Source organism: Nyctereutes procyonoides, unplaced genomic scaffold (genome assembly GCF_905146905.1).
Source record: "Nyctereutes procyonoides isolate TBG_1078 unplaced genomic scaffold, NYPRO_anot_genome, whole genome shotgun sequence".
Taxonomy (NCBI): domain Eukaryota; kingdom Metazoa; phylum Chordata; class Mammalia; order Carnivora; family Canidae; genus Nyctereutes; species Nyctereutes procyonoides.
In genome coordinates this window covers 44,510,288-44,523,574 of record NW_026575049.1, presented here as the reverse complement: position 1 = coordinate 44,523,574, position 13,287 = coordinate 44,510,288, and the positions used below count along the sequence as shown (strand labels likewise).

At 36.2% G+C, this 13,287-nt stretch overlaps 1 protein-coding gene across 1 annotated transcript in view; it reads right to left on the bottom strand.

The window, feature by feature from the left end:
• Positions 1-13,287, bottom strand: part of TSGA10 (testis specific 10) — a 123,061-nt gene that overhangs the window by 78,722 nt on the left and 31,052 nt on the right. Inside the window, exon 10 of the mRNA XM_055327980.1 lies at positions 451-566. Within this exon, the coding sequence (XP_055183955.1) occupies positions 451-566 (116 nt within the window). The remainder of the gene's footprint in view (positions 1-450; positions 567-13,287) is intronic.

Genomic DNA, 13,287 nt, shown 5'->3' with positions numbered 1-13,287 from the left:
GAAACATAAATAGGACACAAAAACAATGTTCTCTATGAATCCAAGTGATAGCATGGATATAGTCAAATATATGTATACTTTCCATGAAAAGTAATATACAGATATGTACCATGTTTCATTACAACACTATGGACAAGCTACAATGTAGCATGAAAATGTAAATTTACAAGGGATCATGATAAATTCACGAAGTGTCACTGCTTTGTTAAGCTATTTCTTCACTGAAAAATAGGAAGCCATGTCTAAGTATTTATGGTCTAAGTATTTTATCTAAGTAAAAAATTTTACTTAAAACCATTTTTCCATGATTTGTGGTTGATAAACTTTTAATTTATGGACCTATTTCCAAGTTTATCTATATAACAACCGAAGAGAAGAAAACATATTTTTCTACCAGACTTTAAAATATATACATATATAGATATAGGTATTTCGGGGGAAAAAACTCACCAATTTTTTCATCCAAGCACATAATTTTCTCCTGAGTAAGCTGTAGCTCATACTTTTTCTTAGCAAGATGTCGCTGAGTATCAGAGAGATCTTTTTCTGTATTTTCATATAAAAGTCTGTAAACATTTTAATAATAATACTAATTCTGAAATTTTTATGCTTTATCAACTTTTTAGGGTATTTAAATCTAAAAACTGGTAATAACAGTAATATACACTTTTTCTAATATTTTCTTTATAAAAGTAAATTATAGAAAGTTTGGAGAATCAAGAGTAAAAAGGGATCCTTAATCCACCACTCCATAAAAAGCTACTATTAGCATTTTGGTGTTCACTATTAAGTATTTTTTTCACAATATGTATTTTAAAGTTACTATACTATAAATTCAAAATTGAATCCTTTATCATTTTTAATCAATTTTTTTATTTTTATTATTTTTTATCATTTATACTTAATCTTTAATATTTTTCAGTCCTATAATACAGCCCTCCAAATCACCATTTTCTGGCTGAGAAGTATTATATGAGCAATAGCTATTACTTTAAGTAAATACAATCATTTATTTAAGTACTCCCCTATTATTGGACATTTAAGTTCATTTTGTTTTTTTGCTATTATTAACAAATTTCTAATGAACAGAACTTCATTCCACAAACATTTGTTAGGTGCCTAGTATGTACAAGGCACTGGGTGCTGAGGAAGCTATGGTGAAGTAGGTAGGCATAGTCAATAATTTAACAGACTAATTTCTGGCAATATGGAAATAAGATAATCAGAAAGTCGTCTGCAAAAACGCTTAGACACACTAAATAAGATGTATGAAGCATCATTTTTTTAAAAGATTTTATTTATTCACGAGAGGGACAGAGAGGCAGAGACACAGGCAGAGGGAGAAGCATGCTCCCTGCAGGGAACCGATGCAGGACTCAATCCCAGGACCCCGCAATCATGACCTGAGCAGAAAGCAGACACTCAACCACTGAGCCACCTAGGCGCCCATGAAGCATCATTTTAAATGTATAGAAAACTTATCAGAATTTGTAAGAGAAATCAGAGCCATAAGACTATGAACTAGTATTATATGTGGCTGGGATTTCCCTGTCTCAGTAGCCTAAGGTCTTGCGTTTTAACTCAGAAACAGAAGATGAGGAAATAGAGATGTCTGCAATACAAGCATGAGACCTCGGGTGCCTGGGTGGCTCAGTTGGTTAAATATCTGCCTTCAGGTCAGGTCATGATCCTGGAGTCCTAGGATCAAGTCCCACATTGGGCTCACTGCTCAGTGAAGAGCCTGCTTCTCCCTCTCCTTCTGTCCCTCTCTCTGTCCTTCTCTCTCACTCTCCCACTATCTCCAATAAATAAATAAAATCTTTAAAAAAACCCCACAAGAATGAGAACTACGATCCTCCAATGAAAGCCAGTGAAACCTATACCATTAGTGGAAATAATGGAAAGCTATATCATTTCCACTAATAGAAATGTCAAACTAGAGAAAATCAGCTCATTAACCATTACTAGGCACAGGGTAACAATAACAACTAAAAGTCTTTCTTGAGAATTCTTTTTTTTTATTTTAAAAAAATTTTTTAAGATTTTATTTATTCATTCATTCATTCATTCGAGACACACAGAGAGGGAGAGACATAGGCAGAGGGAAAAGCAGGCTCCCCACAGTGGGCCCCATGCAGGACTCAATCCCCAGAGCCTGGGATCACAATCCGAGCCGAAGGCAGACACTTAACTACTGAGCCAAAAGAATTTGTAGCTAGACCATATAAAGGACTTTCATAAGTTAATGATAAAAAGATAAACAACCAATTAATATGGGCAAATATTTGAAGAGACATTTCACTAAAGAGGATAGAAGAATGGCAAATAAGTAAATGACCAGATGATCAACATCACTAATCATTAGGGAAAAGTAGTTAAAACCACAGTAAGATACTATACATCTACCCATATTACTAAAATTAAAAAGACAGAAAAAGTGTGGGCAAAGATATAAAGCAACTGGAAGATATAAAGCACCGCTACTGGGAATACAAAATGTTAAAACCATATTGGAAAACTGTTTGAAAATTTCTCCAGAGTTAAACATATCTATCATATGATTCAACCATCCTAATCCTTGGTATTTACTATATACATATATATAGTACATATATACACATATTACAATATATATATATACACATATTACAATTGTAATATATTACAATATAATATATACATATATTACAATTACAATATATTACATATATTGTACATATATGTCAAATAGATATTTGATTTGTTTCCACTTTTTGGCTCTAACAAGTACAGCTACAAATACAAGTCTGTGTGTGTGTGTATATAGTGGAAACAAATCAAATATCTATTTGACATATCAATATAACAGAATACTATTCAACAATAAAAACAAATTAACTTCAGATATAATATAAATCTCAAAGTAATTATGTCCAGTGAAAGCAGCTCAATGAAGAGTACATAGTATATTCCATTTAGATAAAATTCTAGAACACCTGAATTAATTTTTTTAAAGATTTTATTCATTTATTCATGAGAGAGAGACAGAGAGGGGTAGGGACATAGGCAGAGGGAGAAGCAGGTTCATGCAAGAAGCCTGATGTGGGACTCGATCCCGGGACTCTAGCATCACACCCCGGGCCAAAGGCAGGCGCCAATCTGCTGAGCCACCCAGGGATCCCCACACTTGAACTAATTGAATAATGACAGAAGGATCAATAGTTCCTTGAGGAGGGAATGGCAGGTGGGAAGAAGCATCAGGGAAGAAAAAGAAATACAAGGAAACTTTTGAGGATGAGAGATATATTCATTATATTGAGTATGAGGATAATTTAATACATGTATATATATGTCAAAGTTTATTAAATTGTAACTCTTAAGTATGTGCAGGTAACTCACATATTGTATGTCAATTATAGTATAATAAAATTGAAAAAAAAACAATAAAGCTAAAATGTAGAAGTGTGTGTATAAGTAGAAATGCTATTATCTCGATAATATGTATCCCCAAATAATGCAAAAATAGGGAGATTTTTTTTTCAAAAATAGGGAGATTGACATACTGAAAGATCGAATTTGAATTAAAAAAAGATTAAAGTACTCATACTGATGAAGTACACAGAAGATAAATCATAAAAAGCTCCAATTTAACACATAAAAGTGAATGTTAAGATTATTAAAATTAGAAGATTTGTTTCACTTAGTTTTTCTTTTTTGTATTTTTAAAATTTTATTTAAATTCAATTAACATATAATGTATTATTGGTTTCAGAGATAGAGGTCAGTGACTCATCAGTCTCATATAATACCCAGTGCTCATTACATCATGTGCCCTTCTTAATGTTCATCACCCAGTTACCCTGTCCCCCTACCCAATCCCCTCCAGTGACTCTCAGTTTGATTCCTATGCTTAAGAATCTTTTATGCTTTGTCTCCTTCTCTGTCTTGTTTTATGTTTTACTCTCCTCCCCTACTATTCCGTTTTTTTTTTTTTTAAGATTTTATTTACTTACTCATGAGAGACGCAGAAAGAGGCATAGACAGAGGCAGAGGGAGAAGCAGACTCCATGCAGGAAGCCTGATGTGGAACTCGATCCCAGGACTGTGGGATCACGCCCTGGGCTGAAGACAGACAGTCACTCAACTGCTGAGCCACCAAGGCATCCCCTCTGTTTTATTTCTTAAATTCCACATGAGTGAGATAATTGTCTATGATTGACTTATTTCACTTAGTGTAACATCCTCTAGTTCCATCCACCTCATTGCAAATGGCAAGATTTCATTTTTTTTGATAGATGACTAGTAGAGTCCACTGTATATACATATATAACACATCTTTTATCCACTCATCTGCTGACGGATATCTGGGCTCTTTCCATAGTCTATTATGGACACTGCTGCTATAAACATGGGGTGTGTAGGGACTCCTTCAGATCACTACATTTGTATCTTTGGGGTATATACCCAGTAGCGCAATTGCTGGGTCATTGGGTAACTCTATTTTCAACTTTTTGAGGAACCTCTATACTGTTTTCTAGAGTGGCTGCACCAGCTTGCATTCCCACCAACACTGTAAGAGGCTTCCCCTTTCTCCACATCCTCACCAACATCTGTCATTTCCTGACTTGTAATTTTAGTTATTTAGTATCTTATTGTGGTTTTGATTTGTATTTCCCTGATGCTAAGTGATAATGAGCATTTTTTCATGTGTCTGGTGGCCATCTGTATGCCTTTTTTGGAGAAATGTCTGTTCAGGTCTTCTGCCCATTTTTGATTGGATTACTCTCTGAGTTGTTGAGTTTGATAAGTTCTTTATAGATTTTGGATACTGGCCCTTTATCTGATGTACCATTTGCAAATATCTTCTCTCATTCTGTAGGTTACCTTTTGGTTTCATTGACTGTTTACTGTGCAGAAGCTTTTTATCTTGATGAAGTCCCAATAGTTCATTTTTGCCTTTGTTTCCCTTGCTTTTGGAGACATGTTGAGCAAGAAGTTGCTTCTACCGAGGTCAAAGAGGTTGCTGCCTGTGTTCTCCTCTAGGATTTTGATGAATTCCTCTAGGATTCTGATGTGAGATGCCTCACATTTAGGTCTTTCATCCATTTTGAGTCTGTTTTTATATATGATGTGAGGAAGTGATCCAGTTTCATTCTTCTGCATGTAGCTGTCCAATTCTTCCAACAATATTTGTTGAAGAGACTATCTTCAACTCAAATACATGGAGGTTAAAAAGCATCCTACTGGGATCCCTGGGTGGCGCAGCGGTTTGGCGCCTGCCTTTGGCCCAGGGCGCGATCCTGGAGACCCGGGATTGAATCCCACGTCGGGCTCCCGGTGCATGGAGCCTGCTTCTCCCTCTGCCTATGTCTCTGCCTCTCTCTCTCTCTCTGTGACTATCATAAATAAATAAATAAATAAAATTTTTTTTTTAAAAAAAGCATCCTACTAAAAAATAAATGGGTCAACCAGGAAATAAAAGAAGAATTTTTAAAATTCATGGAAACAAATGAAAACGAAAGCACAACTGTTCAAAACCTTTGGGATGCAGCAAAGGCAGTCCTAAAAGGGAAGTATACAGCAACACAGGCCTTTCTCAAAAAAACAAGAAAAGTCTCAAACACTAGACCTAAACGTATACCTAATGGAGCTGGAGAAAGAACAGCAAATAAAACCTAAACTCAGCACAAGAAGAGTAGAGAAGAAATCAATGAAATAGAAACCAAATGAACAGTAGAATGGATCAACAAAACTAAGAGCTGGTTCTTTGAAAGAATTCCCCTGGCTAGACTTATCAAAAAGAAAAGAGATAGGACCTAAATAAATAATATCATGAATGAAAGGGGAGAGATCACAAAACAGAAATGGAAGGAAAACTTTCAAACTTTTTCTATGAGGTCAGCATCACCTTGATCCCAAAACTAGACAAAGGTCCCGCCAAAAAGGAGAATTACAGACCACTATCCCTGATGAACATGCACACCAAAATTCTCACCAAAATACTAGCTAATAAAACAGTACATCAAAAGAATTATTCGGGCAGCCCAGGTGGCTCAGAGGTTAAGCGCTGCCTTTGGCCCAGGGTGTGGTCCTGGAGACCTGGGATCGAGTCCCACATCAGGCTCCCTGCACAGAATGGAGCCTGTTTCTCCCTCTGCCTGTGTCTGTGCATCCCCCCTGTGTCTCTCATGAATAAATAAATTAAATATTTAAAAAATAATGATAAAAGGATTATTCACAGACATTTGAGTGGCTCAGTGGTTGAGCGCCTGCCTTTGGCTCAGGTCATGATCCTGGGGTCCTGGGATGGAGTCTTCCATCCGGCTCACTGCAGGGACTCTGCTTCTCCCTCTGCCTCCCTCTCTGTGTCTCTCATTAATAAATAAATAAAATCTTTTAAAAAAAAAAGGATTATTCACCATGACCAAGTGGGGTTTATTCCAGGGCTGCAAGAGTGGTTCAACATCTACAAATCAATCAATGTAATACACTACATTAATAAAAGAAAGAACAAGACTCAAATGATCCTCTCAATAGCTTCAGAAAAAGCATTTGACAAAGTACAGCAACCTTTCTTGATTAAAACTCTTCACCTTGCAGGGACAGAGGGAATATATGTCAATATCATAAAAGCCCACAGCAAATATCATTCTCAATGGGAAAAAACTGAGAGCTTTTCCCTAAGGTCAGGAACACAGCTGGGATATCCAGTCTCACCACTGTTGTTCAAAATAGTACTAGAAGTCCTAGCCTCAGCAATCAGACAACAAAAAGAAATAAAAGGCATCTGAATCAGCAAAGTAGTCGTCAAACTATCACTCTTTGCAGATGACATGGTAGTCTATATGGAAAACTGAAAAGACATGATTCCAAAATTGCTAGAACTCATACAGGAATTCAGCAAAGTGGCAGGATATAAAATCAATGCACAGAAATCAGTTGCATTTCTATACACTAACAATGAGACAGAAAAAAGAGAAATTAAGGAGTCAGCCCTATTTACAATTGCACCCAAAGACATAAGATACCTAGGAATAAACCTAACGAAAGAGGCAAAATATCTGTACTCAGAAAACTATAGAACACTCATGAAAGGAACTGAAAATAAATGGAAAAATGTTCCATGCTCATGCACTGGAAGAACAAATACTGTTAAAATGTCTGCTTCACTTAGTAACAGTTCAACTGTTCAGACCAATGCTTTCAATGAGAACAAACTAGAAAATCTGGGGAGCAGTGGCAGCATGGAGTTAAGTGGGCAGTGAAGAATTATATGATCAAGATTTGAGAAGAAAGAAAAATAGGTAGGTCTGGAATATGAAAGTTGTTTTCCAATCTTAAAGAAATCTTTGAGGCAACTAAAGGTAGAGACTGAAAAGCTGAGTAACAACTGTGACACTCTCAAGAAGTTAGGGTACAAAAACAGGAGTCCAGTCACGAAGGGTGGTACAAAAACAGGAGTCCTTTCACAAAGGGTGAAAGCTTGAGTAACCACCTTTCCCCCACACATACAAATTTGTTTGGGATGCTGAATAGTTAAACCAAAATATTTAAGGGTAGCTTCAATTTATCTCAGTTCAGACAAAAACAAATATATATCCTCTCTGGAGGAAAATAATATCCTAGGTTCAAATGATTTCTATACGTTTTCATATTCAGTATTCTACACTCAATCAAAAATAACCAGACACAGGATGCCTGGGTGGCTCGGTAGTTGTATGCCTGCCTTCGGCCCAGGACATGATCCTGGAGTCGCAGGATCGAGTCCCACATCGGGCTCCCTTTCTCTGCCTTTCTCTGTGTGTTTCTCATAAATAAATAAAATATTAAAAAAATAACCAGACACACAAAATACATATGAATGGGAAAAAGTTAAGAAAAACAAAAGATAACAAAAATAGACCCAATAAAAATAGAGCCATACAGAATCAAGATAATGGAGTTATCAAAAACAGAACTTAGGGCGGCCCTGGTGGCACAGTGGTTTAGTGCCGCCTGCAGCCCAGGGCGTGATCCTGACGACCCTGGATGGAGTCCCATGTCAGGCTGTCTGCATGATGCCTGCTTCTCCCTCTGCCTGTGTCTCTGCCTCTCTATGTGTCTCTATGAATGAATAAATAAAATCTTTAAAAAAAACCAGAACTTTAAAAAAAACTATACTTAATATATCTAGGGAGATAAAAGCCAAGATAGAAGGTTTTTTTTTTTTAAGATTTTATTTATTCATGAGAGACAGAGAGAAAAGCAGAGACACAGGCAGAGGGAGAAGCAGGCTCTATGCAGGCAGTCCGATGTGGGACTTGATCCCAGGACTCTGGGATTGCGCCCTGAGCTTAAGGCAGATCCTCAAACTCTGAGCTACCCAGGTGTCCCCAAGATAGAATATCTCTAGAGGGACTTGAAAAAAATATATTTTAAAAATGTCAGATGTAAATTCCAGAAATGAAAAATGCAAAAACCAAAATTAATTCCACCAATAGCTTTAACAGCAGGTTTAACACAATTGAAGAGGAAATGGGTGAACTAGAAGAAAGGTCAGGAAAAAAGATTAAAAGATGAAGGGGCAAAAGTACCATCTGAAATGAAAACAGTGGAGAGTTTTCTAAAACTACTGAAGGCTATCAAACAACAAAGTCAAAATATCTTAAAAACCTAAGGATAAAGAAAAAGAAAACCACACCTAGGAACATTTAGTAGATAAAAAGCAAACATAAAAAGAATATCTTACAAGTAGAGGGGAAAAGATAAATTGTACTCAACAGATCAAAAATAAACTGATACAGGTAGAGTTACTATGCTGTTCTTTCCCTGGGCACTCTGGCTGCCCAGGAAGACATCAGGGGAGCTACCACTGTATCCATGGCTCATGGAAGAAGGTAGCAAGGGGTTTCAGTGGTGCTATTACAAAAGCTTACTTAGCTTTTAGTGAAGAACTAATTACAATGGACAATGGAGACAAAACATTCTCTGCACAATTCCTATTATGAAATTCTACCTAATTACCTTTATTCAACATGCATCTGGGGGAAAAAAACAAAGCAAAAACACTGTCTACAGGATGGTATAGTAAATCAACAAAAAGAAAAACTTTGAAAATACAGTGAAATTCCACTGTAGTCCAAATGAAGAATCTTTTCAAATGCCTTGACAAATTATCTTCTAAGCTTTTTTCTTGTAAAGCAGCATTTAAAAATGCAAGCAAAGGGGTGCCTGGCTGGCTCAGTCGGTGGATCGTGCAACCCTTGATCGAGGTTGTGGGTTCAAGCCCCACATTGGGTATAGTGATTACTTTAAAAAAATCTTTAAAAAATGCATGTTAAAAATCAGAAGCATAAATGTAACAAGCCTATCAATTTATATAATGATGGCTCCTGAAAGACAAACGGACTGTGGCAAAACCTTCCTGTGTACACCACAGCTACTCTTCTGCTGTTAAATTACACTGCAGCCATATACTTTCCAAAATAGCCATTTCCCCTGTACAATACAGGGATCCATCTATTAAGAAAAACAGAAGGGAAAACTACAATGCATAATCAGAAGTTCTCAAATCAAACCTTTAAATCACTGACCAATAAACTCACACTTAAGATAGACATTTAAGCAATAGAAACTTCAGAAATAAAGCTGGTAACCTTTGGCAGACTCTTGTAATGCTAGTATCAGAAAAAAACTTTTACAGGGCAGCCTGGGTGGTTCAGTGGTTTAGCACCATCTTCAGCTCAGGGCGTGATCCTGGAGACCAGGGATCGAGTCACATGGCAGGCTCCTTGCATGCTTCTCCCTCTGCCTGTGTGTCTCTGCCTCTCTCCCTCTCTGTGTCTCTCATGAATAAATAAATAAAATCTTAAAAAAAAAAAAAAAGACTTTTACAACTCCAAGGTATATTTAGAACTTTAAGCAACCTACATTTTTTTTTTTTTTCCCAAATCCCCAGAGTCTCAGAATAGATTTTGGTTGCTTCCAAGCTTGGGCAATCATGATTAAAGCTGCTGTAATCTTGTGTAGGTTTTTGTGGCACACAAAGATTTCAACTACTTTGGGGCACCTGGGTGGCTCAGTGGTTGAGTGTCTGTCTTTGGCTCAGGTCATGATCCCGGGGTCCTGGGATTGTGTCCCACATCAGGCTTCTCATAGAGAGCCTGCTTCTCCCTCTGCCTAAGTCTCTGCCTCTGTGTGTGTCTCCTGAATAAAGAAAGAAAATATTAAAAAAAAAAAAAAAGATTTCAACTGCTTTGAGTAAATGCCACAGAGTGCTGTACGGTAGGTAAGAGTATGTTTAGCTTTGTAGAAATTGCCAAACTGTCTAATAAAGTGGCCGTACCATTTTGAATTCCCACCAGCAATGAGTAAGAGTTCCTGCTGACCCACATCCTCACCAGCATTTGTTGTCAGTGACCCAGATTTTGTCCATTCTAATAGGTATGTAATGGTATCTCACTATTGTTTTAATTTGCATTTCCCTGATGACCTATGATGTGGAGTATCTTTTCATATGCTTATTTACCATTTGTATATCTTCTTTGTGGAGGTCTGCTAAGGTCTTTGGCCCATTTTTTAATTGGATTGTTTGTTAGAGTTTTTAAAAGGTTATTTGTATGTTTTGGATAACAGTTATCAGCTGTGTCTTTGGCAAATATTTTCTCACGGTCTGTGGCTTGGCTTCTCATTTTCTTGACATTGTCTTTTGCAGAGCATAGGTCTTTAATTTATTTAAGTATAGTTAATCAATTATTTCTGGCGAGGATCATGTCTTTGCTGGTGTATCTAAAAAGTCATCAACATACTCAAGGTCACTTAAGTTTTCTCTGTCATCTTCTAGAAGTTTTACAGTTTTGCATTCTACATTTAGGAATATGACCCATTTTGAGTTAATTTGAAGGGTGTGATATCTGTGTTGCAATTTTTTTTTTTTTGGCATGTGGATATCTAGTAGCTCCAGTACTGTTTGTGGAAAAGACTATCTCTGCTCTACTATATTGCCTTTGCTCCTTTGTCAAAGATCAATTGACTATATTTATGCAGGTTTATTTCTGGGCTCTCTATTCTGTTCCATTGACCTATTTGTCTACTCTTTTACCAATACAACACTGTCTTCATCATTGTAGCTTTATATTAAGTCTTGAAATCAAGTACTATCAGTACTCCAACTTAGTCTTTCTTCAATATTCTGTTGCTTATTCTTTTGCCTCTCCATATAAAATGTTTGTTGATACCCACAAATAACTTGCTGTGATTTTGATTAGAACTTACTGAATCTATAGATCAAGCTGGGAAAAATGGACATCTTGAAAATATTAAGTTTTCCTATCCATGAACATAGAAATTTTTTTTTAAAGATAGATTTATTTGAGAGAGTGTGTGTGTATGAGTGGGGAGGAGGGGCAGAGGAGAGAGGGAATCCTAAAGAAGACTCCCTGCTGAATGCAGAGCTCAATGCAGGGCCCAATCTGTGACCCTAAGATCATAACCTGAGCCAGGACCTGAGACAAAAATCAAGAGTCAGATGCTTAACTGACTGAGCTAATAACCCTGGCACCCCTAGAATATTTTTCAGTTTATTTAGTTCCTCTTTGATTTCTTTCATCAATTTTGTACCTTTTCTCATATAGATCTTATACATAATTTGATAGATTTATACTTCAGTATTTCATTTGGTACTAATATAAATGGTATCATGTTTTCAATTTTAAATTCCGCTTCTTCATTGCTAGTATAAAAAAAAGCAATTGATTTTATATATTAACCTCATCTCCTACAACCTTGTTGTTACTGCTTACTCATTCTAGACTATTTTTATTGATACTCTTGGATTTTCTACATAGAATATCATGTCATCTACAATAGATTTATTTATTTATTTATTTATTTATTTATTTATTTATTTATTTTACAATAGATTTTAATACTGAAATCTTACTAGTCTCAAATACCCAGACCCAAATTGAACCAGTCTTGGAATCACTGGACACAAAGACCCAAAACTAACTTTTTATTAACAGCTCTATCAAACATTCAACTATATGGAAAAATCTTCTTGGGCCTAGAGATACCTGTTACACTGATGCAGACATACAGATTTAAAAAAAAAAAATCTACTTCTAGGAAATATTCTGAGAATACTCCAGCTCTTTACTATTATTGTCTGACATAGAAACTCAGAAGAACTTCTGCTACTAAAATATACCTGTTTAGAAAGAAAAGTTCATTTAAGCAGCATAGGTACATAGATAATGAATACTGGTTCTGAAACACTGGGGATTTTCTTCTTCACCGACAGTGAACCCCAAATAGAAATTAATTCATTTCTTTTTGGCTGATTTGGCTTGGAACACTATGGAACCCCAGTTTAGAGATACAGAAATCCAGACATATGCTCAACTATGCTCAGGACTCAATTTCTAGTGAGTGTTCACACACAGGACAAAACTTGTAATTTTCTCATCAACTGACAAAAGAGAAAACAGGAACAACAATATTTTAACTATATTGAATGTAGTTGGATTACATTGCTTCTGAGTAGATTGTGATTCCTTGCCTTTTGTACATGTAAACTTGAAACCTATAATGTGAATATATTACAAAAGTAGGATGATATTGATCTATAAAAATTAAACTGACAGCTGATGTCTCAGCAGAAATAAGTCATAAGAGAGTGCAAAGATACTATTAAGGTGTTAAAATAAAAATAATTCCCAATCTTTATAATTCTCTACCTAGTGAAAATATCCTTCAATATCACCAAGGTTACAACAGAGGTGGTGAGAAATGTTCTGCTTTTGGGTATATTTTAAAGACAAAACAAATTGGATTGGATATATGAAATCACAGATCACTCAAGGTTTCAGGGCAAGAATTACATGAAGAGACTTTCCATTTACTAAGATGGGAAGACTGAAAGAGCAGATTTATGAATGTCAGAGGGTGAAGGGTAGTGTAGAGCACAACTCAGGTTTGAAAATGTTAAGCTTGAGATGTCTATTACACATCCCAGTGAAAATAAAAAGGAGGTGGTTGGACATTGAAGTCTGGACTTCAAGAGAGAACACCATGCTACAGGTATATATTTGAGAATCCAAAGTAAATACATGAGACTGGATGAGTTCACTGGGGGATGAATATAAGAAGAGAAATAGTCTAAGGACTGAGCTCAGGGACACTCCCAACATTTGCAGGTCATGGAGATGAGAAGGAACTAGCAAAAGAAACTGAGAAAGGACAGTCAACGAGATGAAAAGAAAATCAAATGAGCATGGTACCTCAGAAGCCAAATGAAGAAAGCATTTAAAGGAGTAGAGCAAAGATGCA